This window comes from Mytilus edulis, chromosome 8 (genome assembly GCF_963676685.1).
Source record: "Mytilus edulis chromosome 8, xbMytEdul2.2, whole genome shotgun sequence".
Taxonomy (NCBI): Eukaryota; Metazoa; Mollusca; class Bivalvia; order Mytilida; family Mytilidae; genus Mytilus; species Mytilus edulis.
The window spans coordinates 12,072,653-12,089,289 of record NC_092351.1 but is presented as its reverse complement, the minus strand read 5'-3'; the positions used below and the strand labels follow the sequence as shown (position 1 = coordinate 12,089,289).

Here is a 16,637-nt window from a genome sequence, read left to right as displayed (position 1 = left end):
ATCTGTTACCACGGGGAGGTACCACAAGGACTTGATGTGGAGAGGCTATGTACTGGCAGGATGAGACTGACAAACTGCTCTTTTTCACATTTCTGTAAGCCAGCGGTGCTGAAAACTAGAGTTGACAAGCACACAGACACAAAACACAGCACACTAGACGTAAGATGCAGTCACAGAAATAATTTCATGTATCTGATAAGTAAATTTGTTAATTCAACATGCGTATTGTTGTGAGTTTGGTTTTTCTACATTGGCTAGATGTAAATGGGGAGGGTTGAGATCTCAAAAACAAGTTAAACCCCGCTGGAATTTTGCGCATGACCCAAGTTAGGAGCCTCTGACCTTTGTTATTCTTGTATGTTTTTTAATTTTAGTTTCTTGTGTATAATTCGGAGTTTAGTATGACGTCCATTATCACTGAACTATTATACATATTTGTTTAGGGCCAGCTGAAGGACGTGCTTTGGTATGGGTATTTTCTTGTTTCTATTGTTCTATATACTTTCCTTGTAATTTCACAAGTGCCTAACCATATGTAAACTATTGGGTTATCTGATGATGACGATTTTAGTTTTTGAAGTAGGTCTCCAATATGATGTTTATTTTCTATGGTTGCCCCTCTTTTGTATATCACGTTGAAATTTCCTTTAACGGAATTTGGTGTGAATTCTTGTAATCCAACTCCTTTACTATCGGTGAAAAGGTATGTTTCTCGGTTTAGCGCCGCACCTCTTATTTTTGAGTAAAACTTCTTCCTTTCTTTCAATATTTTTGTCACCGACATATATGTATTATATAAACTGTATTAAGTCAACTTGTGGCAATATGGAAAAGTTTAAACAGTAATTGTTTTATTTTCAACAGTAGATTTGTTCCGTATAGGGCTCCCTATGTCGGACAAGGAGAAAAAACGTGGTGGGTGACTTTTTTTTCGCTACATATTTCTGATGTTATATGGGGACGAAGTCCCCAATTACGGTAGAAAAATCAATAAAAAAAAAAAAAAAAATCGGGAAAATTTCCCGAATTTTTCATTCTACAAATGAACTCAAAATCGTTAACTTTTTTTTCAGATCTACTTTTTTTTCAGATCTACTTCCGTTTCCGGTATTCTTTGTTTCTTGTTTGCATGAGACTTTGAATAAAATGTATATTTATCAACATATCAACAAATATAGGAAGGAATTTAACACTCAATCATTTTAATAATTGTTTGATATGAAAAAGACGTTACCTGGATAACAGCGTTTTTATTTGTTTACATTAAATATGACGTCATAACTAAAATAACGTCACAACTAAATCCCTAACAACAGAACCAATATCGGAAACGTTACGGTATTTCCGTTTCTTTTATCAACATGTTTGAATTAAAAAAATAAATAATACAGACTTCGTCCCCATTCACAGGTATTACGTTCAAAGGTTTAAATAATGTGGTATATATGGATAATATGATGTAATGATGTGATTTGATGTATAAATTGGCTTGGATGGACACAAATTTGAATGATTGACACAGATTTACCAAACAAAATTTCACTAGAAAAAATTTCAACTTGCTGTAAACCGGAACCGGAAGCAGTCCTGTCGCCTTTTATTTTTTAAAATTGCAGGAGAAACTAGAACAGTTGTTTATATATCTTAGTACTATATATTAATATGTAATTAAATATATTTTAAAAAATCATACAAATAATACATCCATACAAATGTTATTTTGCTGTCCAGAAAGTTTACACGTGCAGTTATGTCATTGCTGAAATGTTTGTTCAATCCTAAATTATTGAACAATTAAAATAATCATTGCTTGACACTGTATATAAATAGTAATTTGTACCAAAATGGATCTTAATATGGTTATACCTTTTCTCAAACTTTCCCTAGTTTTAATAAAGTAATGACCGAAATTACTTACGTTATAGTTGGCTGTATTTGTGTACGTCAAATAGGGATGCCTTATGTCGTATGACAGCCAGCGTATAGAAAAACATAGAGGTCACCTAAAGATCGCAGACTCATTGGTCGAATAATAGGCTTAACAACGTACTATTTTCTATACATTACATGTTTCAAGATTACCTCTCCAACCTTGTGTTCGCATTTTATTACAGCTATTGAGCGATATGTGAAAGAATGGGGTTTTTTTTTATAAAATTTTACAATGTTTAAGGTTATGTATATCATTCTGAAATGTCAATTAGCCTTTTGCAAATATATAGATCGGAAAGATAGTCTTTACATACCCTTTAAACTATTGTTGGGCGGTAATATAAAAATAGTCAAACTTATATTGCTAAATTGTGATTTTATGGAAGGTATATTGATTCGAAATACCCCGAAATGATCATTTTGGGAATTTATAAAGGTAGTCACGTTCTAAAAATTTTATGTTAAAGGTAAGATCTAACATGAATGAATATATATGTATATGTATACATAATGAACATATTTCTTCCTGTATAAGAAGTTAATTCTTGTAAGTATTTTATAGACATTATGTTTTGTTTAAAGCTTTTAAAAGTCATATGATTACTTTCAGTATATACTGTAAAAATATACATCTCTAAATGGAAATAAGATACTTGGTTTGGTATAGGTGAGCTAAGGTCTTAATCGAGGTTGCATAATAGAGAAAGATAGCAAAACAATTATAAAATATAACGTACAATACAGAAAATTTAAGAAAGTCTGAGAATTTGTCAGATGACACGAATGCCCCCACTCAAGCTTGCTTATATGTGTCATGAGACAAACAAACAGATTGACGGACGGTACGACAGGCGGAAGGATGGACGGTTAAGGGACACACTTAATGCCCCTTTTGCCGTGCGGCGGGAGTAAATAAATGATAGAGGATAATGAAATGCAAAAGTGTAAAGAATAATGAACAGATATATCATGTTAAGGAGGGGTATTTGCGAAAAATACCAGTCGAGAGAATGTTAAATTTCACGAGCCGTAAGGCGAGGGAAATTCATTCTCAAGACTGGTATTTTTCGCAAATACCCCTCAATAACATGATATATCTGTTTAATTACACCGAATGTTAATGTACTAAAACGCATTGATGATCGTGACGTTACAAGCGTCCAGTCGGATAGAGTATTTTTTGGCAAATACCATGGCAGAGAGGGTAAAAAAGGCATATCCTTTTAGCAAATACCCTGGCGGCGTTAAAAATGAACGATATTCATTTGATAACAGTAAATTGGTGAAAAATACACTGGCTATTAACCAATCAAAACCCCGGATTCTTACATAAGGTGTAATTACAATGGAAAATAACTAATTAGATTATGAAATACTGATTATGAATAGTCTGGTACAGAAATGTAAGACGTACAGAATGAATAAATCATATAATTATGTATAAATTAAGAAGTTCAATTGTCATGAGAATTTTACAGAGAAAGCGTTATTTTTAAAGATAAAGAAATATGACCATTCAAAAGTAAGGAATGTGGAAATGAAGAACACCCTTTAAGACCCTTATAAAACATTGAAATCCCTTATAGAAACACAAAACCACACGTTCCAGGAAACCCCTCCCCTCTGATCATATAACAATGTGTATAATGACAACACGAAATTGTTCTATTAGTACATTTCTCGAAATTTGAATTACTCTTTACTCGAACAAAATCAAAACTCACAAATATGCTTACAAATGTTAATGTACCAAATACAATGAATAATTCTTAATTTGCAACACCTTTAATACCTTAGCAAAAGGGGTTCATAGTTATTTATAGTTGGAGAGATTTTGTAAACAATAAAGAATTTGAGAACTAAAGGATTTTCTTGAAATGCCGTTTATACCCTATATATACAGATCATATGGCGTCTTTAATATTCTACAATGGTTGACCAACTTTCTAAAAATATCTCTTGGTTTAAATTTTTTAAATTCAGATTACACACATGGTTCGCTTATATATTTGCACTCATTGCACTTATATAGAAAGAAGATAATAACATCTGTGTCTGAACTTTTTATTGTTTCATTTTAGAACATAAAATGTTTTTCTGTTACAAATCATGATGTATCGTGTTATGTGTACATGCTATGCTGCCCATCAAGGGCACTTGATTGGAATAATAAATATTCTTCTTCCTCTTCTTCTATATTCTAATCTTAAACAAGAAGCATTTAAATGACCAATTGTGCAAAATATCAATTTAAATTAACTCCAATTTACTACATTTGCTTTACCCCATTTCTTAAAAATTCACGAATAACAGGCAAACAAAATCTGTTTTGTATAACCTCACAAACGGCACCGGCTGGTTACCCGTTATGTAAGGAAAAAAGTAAAATATTATTTTTTTAAAACATGCTACAGGTCCAAGGTTTCCGAACATCATATAGTATTCATGTTATAAGAGGAATGATGTCACGAGGAAGATGCAATTGTCTAGAGTCTTCATTCACTGTCAGGTCTCTTTCCACTGTCTTATTTTTTCTGTATCGAGTCATTCTAGAGTTCAGAATCATATTGTAAAATATCAATTGTTTTTCTACAATGCCTGTATTACGACGAAACTAAGATGTCAAATATCTCCGACATCTAAAATGAATTTTGCTATCATTTGAGGTCCATTTATGGATCATAAAACTCCTAACAATACAACTTTTTCATTCATTCTTGGTTTTTTTTTTAAATGATGTAGTTTGAGACTTCGGACGAACGAAGTTTATTTAAGGAAGTTCGCTGCTTAGTTTCAAAATAAACAGCTTTCCATAAAACTATTATATATTGATAGGGGATTAATTAAGGAAGCAAAAAAGCAAAAAAAATATAGGGGTCAATGTACTTGTTTTCGAGATATTAGCCATTGGAATTTTGGCGGGAAAATGTTCTGTCTAGAATTTTCTTAGTTTTGTCATTGACCAATTAAAGTTCTCAAAAACTTTTAAAAGATAAAAAGATTTGATAAGACTTTTACAAATAGTTTATAATTATACATGTATTAGATTTATAAAAAGAAAATTGGGGGTCAATGGGCAAAATATTTTAAGGCATTCAAATGGATAAAACCAGAGGATTTCAAAAATCTGACTAAAATTCCAAAAACATGACAAGCAAACATCCTTAAGTGTAATTTTTAAAGGTTGTATCCCAATCACAGGGCTGGACATGACTGACAATCCAATTTGATAATTATAATCAATAGTAATTTGCCTAAATCAGCATTTCTATACCTAAAATGAATAAAGACAAGGTTTAGCAGCTCTACAGAATGATTTTGCTAAAGTTTAGGTCATTATTAGAAATGAAAAAACTCGTTTAACAATAATCTAAAAAAATTATTAGGCTTATTAGAGTTTCATGTGAACGGATTGAGAATTTGTGTTCATAAGGTGTTATCAGAACAATGTTCTATAGATGGTGAAATCTCATATCATATGGTGGTACAACATGGTCAACTACTCACACATAAATTAAGGCACACACTAGTACTGAATAAAAGAGCTTTCTGTCAAACAGTCTCATATAATTCACATTAACAAGTCTTGGATGTTAGTGGCACAATAATACAAAATTGATCGAATTAAAAGTTGATACAATATGGTCCTCTACTTATGATGGCAAACAATCCTACCAAATATGGTAGCTTTCTGTAAAACGGTTTTCAAGGATTCGAGTTCATGAATTGATATTCTTGCAATACTCCCTTAATAATCAAAATTTTTATAATATTCTTTTGCAGATGCTTTGAAAAAGTCCATCACAATGAAATCAGTGTGTATTTTGTTATAATTGTCGTTTGTCAAAGTCCCATAACTCCCGTAAATATGTTCACATCAAATTGGCAGTATAATATTCAACTACATAATGTACACATGATGTCAAACAATTTTACAAAGTATGAGAGCTTTCTGTAAAACTGGCTCAGCGGAGTTGAGTTTACAGGACGTTATTGTCACAATACTAGAATAAATATCCAAAGTCCAATAATTTCCTGAAAAATGGTCGAATCACAATGGCGAAAAGATATGGTCAGTTACTCATGATGGCAAACAATCCTACCAGGTCTGAGAGTTTTTATCATAACGAACTCAGAGAATTTCCATTCACAAGGTGCCGTTGACTATTATAATTAAAACAATAAATCGTAAAAGTAGTCAAAAGTAGTCAAAAGAAATAGACAATATAAATATAGCCTGGCCAAGAGAATACGACGACACAACATCATAATAAGGGACGACCATTTGATATTCTGGTGGTGGTTGGGGGGGGGGGGAGATGGATTTTGAAAATAAATAACTCTGCCTTGATAATCACAAAAATAAATGGTTTGTTCTGTGGTAGTTTAAAAATAAATTACCTGACTTGCAATAGATTGAAAATAAATAACTCAGCAGGTCTAATCAAAAGTATGAGATGGCACCATATTCTTCATAAATTCATCTATTTTTCCAAAAAAAAATCGTGAAACACTTCCCAATTTTAAATCTTTTAATGATAAAAGTATAAATATTATTTAGATATACTTGAAATGTCTGAAAATTAGTTTCATTTAACATGAGGTATATTTTCTCAGGAACACTTACCTCTATTTCATTACAGGGCCGCAACTACATTGAGGCAAATGCTTCATGTAGGAAATTAAAAAACCAAACACTTGTCTCCATATCAAATTGTGCTCACGGCGAGTGCCTTGGAAGAAGCAAGTTCTGTTCTTCCTCAGACGTAGCCCCTGATTTTTCGGGATCAATGTTTCTTATTTATTTGTCTTTTGTTCATTGATTGCCCTTCTTTATTCTGTTAGTGTTGCATTCCTTTTGTAATTAAGTAATTTTGTTATTAACTTGATCATGAGTTTAAAAAAAAAACAGAAGCCACAGACTTAAATATGTGAATATCATTTTTGCTTTATCATGCATAATTGGTCTTTTTGTGTTGTCCCTATCAACTTAAGTCTTACACTGTATCTACAAAATGTATACATTTTGCTTTGAGACCAAAATATTGTCAAAAATTTATTAAAACAGAACTTGCATTTTCAGATTAAGAAAGGGTCTGGGAACACCTAGAAAGCATGATTTTGCATCATTTGTTCTATAGCTTCTTGGGTCTTCAGTGGCGCCAAAACCCTTCAAAAAAAATATACAAACATACTTTAATACTGTGTATGTACGCAATACATGTATATGCAGTTCGGAATATAGAAGATTCATTTCTGCAGAGGATGATGATTAATTCTGATTAAATGGAACATAATGGCTTGACTATCTATGTATTATTTATAATAAACAAATAATTTAAAAATTGTATGTTTTCGAATATTTCAAATATGGTAAATAATAAAAAAATCAGTCCCTTGCTCTAATACAAATGAAAAATCTTGCTTCAATAGTGCAAAAAATAGATAACCTGTCCTCCCCCCCCCCCCCCCCGAATATCAAATGGTCGTCCCTTAAGTATGAAATGTATGTTCTAAACGGTCTCTGAGTATTGCTATGTTCCGGACAGACGGAGAATAATTGTATAACTCGCGGCGACACGAGTGGGAGACGATTATTTCCAACCCATGATGTACCTGTTAAAATCAATACAGTGGTTTGCGATCTCAAACTTTAATCAAATATACGGTTAAAACTTTGTTCAAAATGGTGAAAAAAAATTCATAAAATAATGTTGTCTATTGTTTCTCACGACTATTTTTCATATAAACAGATTTGTTAACACATAGAATAAGATAGTTTAAAGTCTATGTTTATCGCTTATTGATTGATAAAATAAATGTAAAACAACAAATACTGTAGTAGTCTATAGTAAAATCTAATTAAACGAGCATATTTTTAATTTCCTTCCTCGTGTCAAATCAGGTTTCAAGTTTGAAGAATTAGGTAAACATAAATTTATAATACATAAAATCTTTCCTATGTGGTTTTTTCTTTCTTTATTACTGTTAAATTATCTGGATCGTGGTTTGAAATGTATTTCTACAATAAGATATATTTACATTATTGTATACTCACAGGCCTTTTATCCAACTCAAATGCAGGTGTATGTGGTTTATGAAGCCGTAGTAAACATTAATATTTGATTGACAATTCCATTGTGCATGGGGTTATACGTCAATGAGACAGAACCAAAAACAATACAAAAGCAGAGAACATCAGACTGTACATTTTAGGTATTGGATACGTATTAAAATAAGGACCTGTTTGTAAGTATATTAGTCAACAAAAGAAAGTAACGGTACAAGGCAATGTATTTTCCATATCAAATGAAATTACATACAAAAGTACCAAGGTAAATATTAAAAGAGTGTTATTTTCATATCAAAACCATTCGTATCATGCAAGTTTTTTAACAGTGTTTTCATGGAAAAGTCGTTTACCAGCACCAAGTTACAAATACACGATTTTTTTTGATTTTTTTTTCTTCAAAAACCGTATTTTTACTCCAAAATTTAAAAATCGATGTTGGAACTAAAAGTTTTAAACTTAAATATGGTCTGCTTTAAACTTTGACGGTCTTTGCAGATATTTGAATACTTAATTCTCATCTTCGAAATTAAGTGCCGACTTTTGTCATCAATTTCCCCAAAATAAAATTAACCCCCGTGTTCAATAATTTTTCATTGAGAAAACAGTTTTTCTTATTTCTTATATTTTATGACAAATTGGAGTTCAAAATTGTGTATCGTTACTTTTGTTGACGAGTAAACTTATTTTTGTAATTCGCTTTAATTTTCGTTATGTTAACCTGAAAATACAACATCTCTCTTTATAAAGTCATTATGACACTTTCAGTGTAATCGAATAAATAATTTACAGAGCACATCAATTTAGAGACATAATTTGCTTTTTATTGACATATTGTGAGGAACGGAGTATGCACCAAAATGCAAACTTAACAGTTGCAAACCTTTACTTAATTAAAAAAAAGGGTCATGTTCAGGTTTTTTTCCTGTAAAAAAAAAGGTGAAATAACAAAATAATGAACTCTGAGGAAAATTCAAAACGGAAAGTCCGTTATCAAATGGCAAAATCAAAAGCTCAAACACAAGAAACGAATGGATAACAACTGCCATATTCATGATTTTGTACAGGCATTTTCTTATGTGGAAGATGGTTTTATAGCTAGCTAAACCTCTCACAGTCGCACAGAATTCTATTAAATCGATAACGATGTGCGAACAAAAACCCACAAACAATAGGCAAATATTTCAAAACTAGGTTTACAGCAGTCAACACCGTTTTATATTCCTAGTAAAAAACCAAACGAATATGTCAACAAAGAAACACAAAAAGGCATTTAGACAAAGACAAGAATACAAACTTAACCACAGCACAATGACACAATGACGGGATTTACAAGTACCGAGCCACGTCAAATGGATATGTCCAAAGAAAAAAACAAAACAACAAAAACATCCGAGGAAAATTCCAAAAGGAGGAAAAATAATAGGTATGCAGTTTAACATTTTGAAATACAATTAGTTTTTTTTAATCTCAAAATAGCTCAGTAAATGAGAGACCTATTGGACAAGAAAAATCTAAGAGATCATGCAATGTTTGACCTATAACATCTAAATAAAGACCGACACTCGGCTAACCGAGAGATTGGCCGGTTAATCTATATTGAGTATGCGGCTATATGGGCGATTGGTCTGTTAATCGGGTTGGTTATACGTCTGTTAAGAGTAAAACGCACAATTTAATGTTAAATATATCTATCATAGAACATTTTCAACCTGTAAAAATATTTCATAGTCTGCGCAGTTTTCAGTAAAACAAAAAGGCGTCGCGCAAGTATGTAGTATTTATGCTTATACGTATATATACGCATAGCAATTTTTTTAATAAAAGGCGAAACAAACAATTCTAGATATCATTTAAAGTACACAAAATAGTACTTTGGTTCTAAAAAACAAATTGAAATGATTAAATATTTCATAATTGTAATATAACGTGAATAATACCACGTTTTAGTGAAAATTATGGGAATAAGGTCTGTTAATGGGTTGGACAATTGAAATTGTGTCAGTTAAGAGTTATTTAGCCACCTTTATATTTTCCCATTGAAAAAGTTAATAATGAGATGTTCTCGAGAGAGAAAAAAAATGACAATACAGTATCCTTCTAATAACAGTATTTTTATTTTTACTTTCTTTTCATTTAATTGAAGGGTGTGTCACTTCAACATAGCGTGATATGGATTGGCCGCTTGAATATGCAAGAATTTATTATTAACGTTTTCAATCAGCCTTAATTTGTCTGTCTGTTCAAAGTAGCTTGTTCTCAAATCCGACTGAAAGTGTCCCTCTAATACAACACAGGGTACATATAACCTGTTGTCGCTCTCATATGCACTTGATATTTGTCACTGGACGTTAAACCCTTATTCGTCAGCATTATCCAATTGGTTCTTTTCTTCTATTACTTAATCATATGTTGTTTACAAATCATTCTAAAGAAGTAAATGGAAACGGGAGAATGCAGCTACATTTGGTTTGGTTATTGAGTTTTCATTCATTTTGTTCCGTTTAGTTCCTTTCTACATTAGTGCAGAGGAGAACTGCAGTTGTCCGTATGTAAACTTCTAGCATTTGTCACCAATATGAGTACATCGCACAGGGCCGTTTTATGTCTGTATTCTTAAACAATTATTATTTTTTCTCTCTTTTTGAACAATGCATCACTCTCTACTCTCCTTATCTATTATTCTATATTCTGCGTCTCCATCCAGATTCTCGTGTAGGGTCCGGATTAGGGGTATTGTTTATTTCTGTATTCTTAAAATTGTTATGCCATTTTTCTCTACATTTTATTTATCTTACTCATTATTCTTTGCGATTTTACTTACTGATGTTTAGTTACATTACGACGTGTATCTCTGATTTATATACTGGTTACCAATGTAGATGACAAATTGGCATCATTCATGACAATTAAACAGTAAACAGAATCCACATGATATACTAGTATGCGACCATTCTTGGATAAAATTAATATTACTATAATATTAAACTTTTTGAAACCATTTTTATCAATTTTCAATTTCCATTGTCTAAATTGGTCATTGTTCACGTGTTGTTTAAGAAATAATTGATGCAAGCTATAATACTTAATTGTAGTTTTAACATTGGTAGGCATTATATTCGTGATTATTTTTGACCGAGCGATAGTGAGGCCTAAAATAACACGAATATAATGCCTACCGATGTTAAAACTACAATAAAGTATAGCTTGCATCCATTATTTCGATTCTGAATAGGACAATTAAGGTAATTTCTATGTCCGATAAGTATTAAGTGTAAAAGCGTTTGTGTAGGCTCTTCCATGAACCTAACTTTTTTACTTGTAAAGAAGCTAACGGCTGGCGCTGTGATTTTTCAGAGGAAGGAGTTTGAACAGCCAGCATGAACGGTTGTCGTATCTAGGTCAAATATGTCAATTTCGGAATGCAACACATTACAGTCATCATAATTAAATTGGTACCATTATGTGCACCATTTAAGAGTTTAAAGTGTTTAAAAGTTAAAGAATGATAATTTGATAAAATTCATTATTCTGAAGAAGTCAATATACGCATGTGCAAACAATTTTTATTGGATTTAGTGCATGTGTTTGTTCACAAAGCGAAAGAAACACGTCATATAAGAATTCCGTATATTTTATGTTTCATTATTCATGTGTTGTTATCGTATATTTTAGTTGCTGGCCTTGAGCCTACCCATTTGATCCGATAACAGTCACCCCATATAGCAATAAAATTATACTTGTGTTGCCATTCATAACTCTTAACAGACCAATTAACAGACCGGGTTTTATATATCCGACCCATTAACAGACCAGGTTTTAAATAAAGATTAATTAGTGTCACCAAATACAGATTTTCGTGTAGATTTTTCACACGATGATATCAATATGGCTGACAAACATAATGCCCGTCTTTTTTCGATATTCAAAATATTGCATGCAAGTAAATTCAACCAACGTGTCATTTTGTGTACATTTTGTGTGTGTAAAATGTGTATAAATTTATTGATGAGTAACCCGCCTTTTCATTTTATAGATCGTACATCGAAGCTAGAAAAAAATTAATTACACCACTGGATTCAGTACATTGAATTGTTTTGTTAGACATGACTAATTTTTATGATAAAAATATATTTAAAAAGTTATACAATGAAACATGCTGAACTTGCAATGATTTTCTCGATAACTCCTGATTAACAGACTTTAGCCAACCCGATTAACAGACCAACCTCCGATATAGCCGCATACTCAATATAGATTAACCGACCAATCTCTCGGTTAGCCGAGTGTCGGCCGTGAAACTGACTGAGAGAAAACAAATTGACTTACGAAGTATAGATTAATATTTCGAGTACGACTGCATGGGTAGGACAAAGTTTTTTTCGGTGACGATAATAAATGTTAAAAAATGTAATACGTATTCTAATCAATGATTAAAATATCAATGATCGCAAACTACGAATGACAAAAAAGACTCGAGGGTATTTCATTGTAACATAACACACGTGATTATTTGAAAAACATAATTCTAACCATGGCTTTGTCTGCAAAGACTTGCAAACATATAAGACTTATAAAATACACAGACCACGTTCAGAAAAGTAAGGCTGCTTTTATGTTTATGAACAACTTTGGTATCATTTAATATGTTTAGCTATGCTATTAGGATCTAAGTATTCTTGTATTATTTTTCAAATAGATAACCTTTTGATTGAAATGTAAAGACAGGGTGTAATTATAACATCCTTCAAGTGTTTTATATATTAATTTCAGATTATAGTAAAATATGAACATGGCTGCTTCCGAGGAGGAGAAACCTCCCTTGCTAGTGGTAGCTATGGACTTCGGTACTACATTTTCTGGTTATGCGTTTGCTACATTGGATGACTACAAAACTAATCCATTATTAATATCAACTCACACTTGGGCAACAGGGTCTCAAACTGGAATGTCCCTGAAAACTCCAACATGTATTCTGTTTGATTCTGATGAAAATTTTGTCGCATTCGGAAAAGATGCAGAAGACATATATACTGAGCTTGCAAACGAAAACAACCATAAAGGATGGCACTACTTTCGAAGATTTAAAATGGATTTGTATAAAACCGGGCCGCAGGTAAATTCCAGTTACTATTATCAAAGACTTGGTTCAATACTCGAAAAAAGAGAAGTGAAAGATATCAAAGAGTCTTACAAACTCATTATAGAAAACAACTGAAAACGCCATGACAAAAATAATGCCAAAAGAAAATTAATTGTACAAAACACATTACATAGAAAACTAAATAACGAGCAATGGATTGCCATAAGAGCGGTGTACAGAAAATGGTTATCTCTCGGATTTAACAATTTGTTGGCAAACTGCTGCAAGAAAACAAATTGAATAGGGTTAAAAGAATTTATATACATATATTTTCTTTATAATTCCTGAGACACATTTGTTTGAAATTCAACTACACAAACACGAAGACTAAATTCACTGTTGTTCTTCGTGGAAACAAAGAAGTTTATAAATGGACATACTCATTTCATGATACCACGAGTTAAATTCCCACACACGACAGGCAAAATATCAGTAAACACTGATTAGTATTGTATGGACTAAGTAAAGAAACATTTAAAATAGAATAAACTTTGTCTTTTACGTACAAATTCAACTAACCACCTCAAGTCATTACGACTAAATATAGTTTGTGATGGAGCCAGACGATTTGATTGATCAATAAGCTCCCAAAATAAATGTATAACTGCAGGAAATGCCAAGGGATCTTAAAATTAAAGACGACCAAGGCAGGCAAATGTCAGCCATGAAAGTGTTTGCAGAGAGTATAAAGTTCCTTAAAAATCATATGATGGGTGAATGGGCCAAGAGAGATCTGAAAACAGCATTTAAACCAGATGAGATCCAATGGGTTTTAACCGTTCCCGCTATTTGGAGTGATGCGGCTAAACAATTCATGCGAGAGTCTGCTATAAAGGTAGTATATTGTTTAGTACATTGTTTACTAATTGTAGTATAATTGGAATCTAGTTTTACTTTTAGAACGAATAAGGAAGTTAAATACACATTATCAGTTGCAGTTTGAGCAGACATGTGAATCAACAATCGGTTAGTAAAATAACAAGGGTCCATTGAATGTGGTTGTGGTGTGTTTTAATACAATCGTTATCGACGCTAACTTTTTGTATGATGAAGGAATCATAAAACATTCAGGGTTAATAAATCATGTTAAGTGTTAATAAATACAAATCTAAAATGTTAATATTCGAGTATTTATGTATTTTATCACGAATAACTGTGCAAAATTTCAAAATGGTACCCATTGCAAATTTGCACAAATCATTATTGACATTTTTTTTTATGTTTCTGACGTTTATGATTTGACAGAGTTTTCATTTTAATAAATAATAATTTCAGGGAGGTATACGCAACACTCAGTTGATTTTAGCATTGGAACCCGAAGCAGCTTCTATATACTGTAAACATATACCTAACGAACTAACAGTTACAGATGGTCAAACCACAATAGATGCACTGTCACCAGGGACAAAATACCTTATCCTGGATGCAGGAGGTGAGTATTCTATATAGCGCAAACTAAAACTAAAAATGAAGCTATGAATCTTTGATAGAGAAAGAAGAAAGATGGACATTCAAACTCATAAGGAAATAAACTGACAACATCATAGCTAAAAAAAAATTAAAACAAACAATAGTACCCAAAACACAACATAGAAAACTAAAGAATGAGCTACACGAACCCCACTAAAAAAGGGGTGATCCCAGATGGTCAGGAAGGGTAAACAGATCCTGCATCAAATAATCCTAAGTGACTGGCACATGTGTATAGTATCTTTGATTTTCTCTTAATGAAGATCATTCACTTATGCTTCTTCTAGTCATATTTTCTTCTGGTTACCAGTAATGCAGAGTTCAAGAAACTAAAAAGTAAAGACAGACTAGTATACTTATTTTGATTGTTTTGGCGACTATATTATAAAAAATGACTAACTGGAAATTTCGTTTTTTTAAATAAACTGAGAATGGATATTATTCAATACATTTTAATTAACGAAAAGGGTGTAGAAAAAATACAGCCAATCGTATAGTTTCTTAATACTATGATTGATTTGATTTTATATTAAATACTATGAATATAATTATACATGGTAATTTTATTATCATTATACATTGTAATGTAAAAGAATTTTATGATCATTATACATTGTAATGTAAAAGAATTTTATTATCATTATACATTGTAATGTAAAAGAATTTTATTATCATTATACATTGTAATGTAAAAGAATTTTATTATTCATTTTGTAGTGTTATGTACATATTTCAATATTGTTTATATCAGGCGGTACCATAGATATTACAGTACAAGAGGTTCAAGAGGACGAATCTATTAAACAACTGTACATGGCTAATGGTGGCGACTGGGGTGGTACGAAAGTCGACCTGGCCTTCGAAAAACGTTTGGAGGAATTTGTAGGAAAGCCTGCTTTACATAAATTTCGACAAGAAAATAAATCTGGTCAATTAGATTTACAACGTGAATTTGAATTAAAGAAAAGAACAATTAAATCTGATCAGACCAGTAAGACTACAATACGAGTGCCTGTGTCCTTAAAGGATGCTTACGCGGCTGTTTCTGGTAAAGAACTGCAGAGTACACATGTAGCAAAATTAGAGAAAGATAAACTTCGTCTGGCACCAGACACGGCCACTGACCTGTTTGCAGAACCATGTGCATACATTGTATCACATCTTCAGAAGATTTTTGATGACCCAAAAGTAAAAGGAACCGACACCATTCTTATGGTGGGGGGATTTTCTGAATCACCTTTACTACAACATGAAGTCAAAAAAGCATTTCCATCCAAAACCATTATCATCCCACCAGATGCAGGTCTAGCTGTACTTAAGGGAGCAGTCCAGTTTGGTTTTGATCAAACGGTTATCTCAACCAGGGTGTGTAAAGTGACATACGGCATAGAAAGTAGCAGTCCTTTTGATGAAGGGAAAGACCCGGAAGATAAAAAGTTTATTGATGAGGATGGTGATGTCTTGTGCAGAGGTCGATTTAGTAAGCACGTAGAAATCAGACAATCTGTGAGAATCGATGAGGAGATTAAAGAACAAATCTATTCACCGGTTTCTTCCGATCAGACATCAATGGCAGTTGATGTGTGGACGTCTACAAACAAAAATCCGAGATACACAGATGAAAGGGGTTGTAGTCTTCACGGTAAGATTTCTGTCGAACTTCCTGATTCAAAACTAGGCGTTTGTCGGGATGTTGGTGTTAAAATGATTTTTGGTAAGACGGAACTAGAAGTGAAAGCCATTGTTAAGCATACAGGGAAAAGCACTGCTGCCAAATTTGACTTCCTACGCTAATTTTTTTTAATGTACAACACAAACTATGGTTTAAACTACCGTGGAAATGATTTTGTTTTGTTTCTTTAAACTAATTATAATTTTGTAGAATATATGTGTTTTGTTGAAATAAATTATCTTCTTTAATTTCAATTTACTTCTTTGCAATTTTAAAAACTGGAGGACAGCCTCCTATACATTCAAGGGCTAATCGAATATAAAACTTATTTTCTAAACGCACAACAATTA

General features: G+C 32.1%; 1 protein-coding gene across 3 annotated transcripts; it reads left to right on the top strand.

Moving 5' to 3' along the window:
* The first annotated feature begins 2,256 nt into the window (after positions 1-2,256).
* Positions 2,257-16,410, top strand: LOC139484809 (heat shock 70 kDa protein 12A-like). 3 transcript variants are annotated; one of them, XM_071268792.1, is made up of 5 exons: positions 2,257-2,399; positions 12,776-13,118; positions 13,756-13,980; positions 14,421-14,577; positions 15,367-16,410. In XM_071268792.1, the coding sequence occupies exons 2-5, from the start codon at positions 12,789-12,791 to the stop codon at positions 16,407-16,409; spliced, it is 1,755 nt and encodes a 584-aa protein (XP_071124893.1). In that variant the 5' UTR covers positions 2,257-2,399; positions 12,776-12,788; the 3' UTR covers position 16,410. The 3 variants fall into 3 exon arrangements, with proteins under 3 accessions (XP_071124893.1, XP_071124891.1, XP_071124892.1); XM_071268790.1 differs by having other exon boundaries at positions 2,373-2,479; XM_071268791.1 differs by lacking the exon at positions 2,257-2,399 and adding an exon at positions 7,753-7,858.
* The last annotated feature ends 227 nt before the right edge of the window (positions 16,411-16,637 follow it).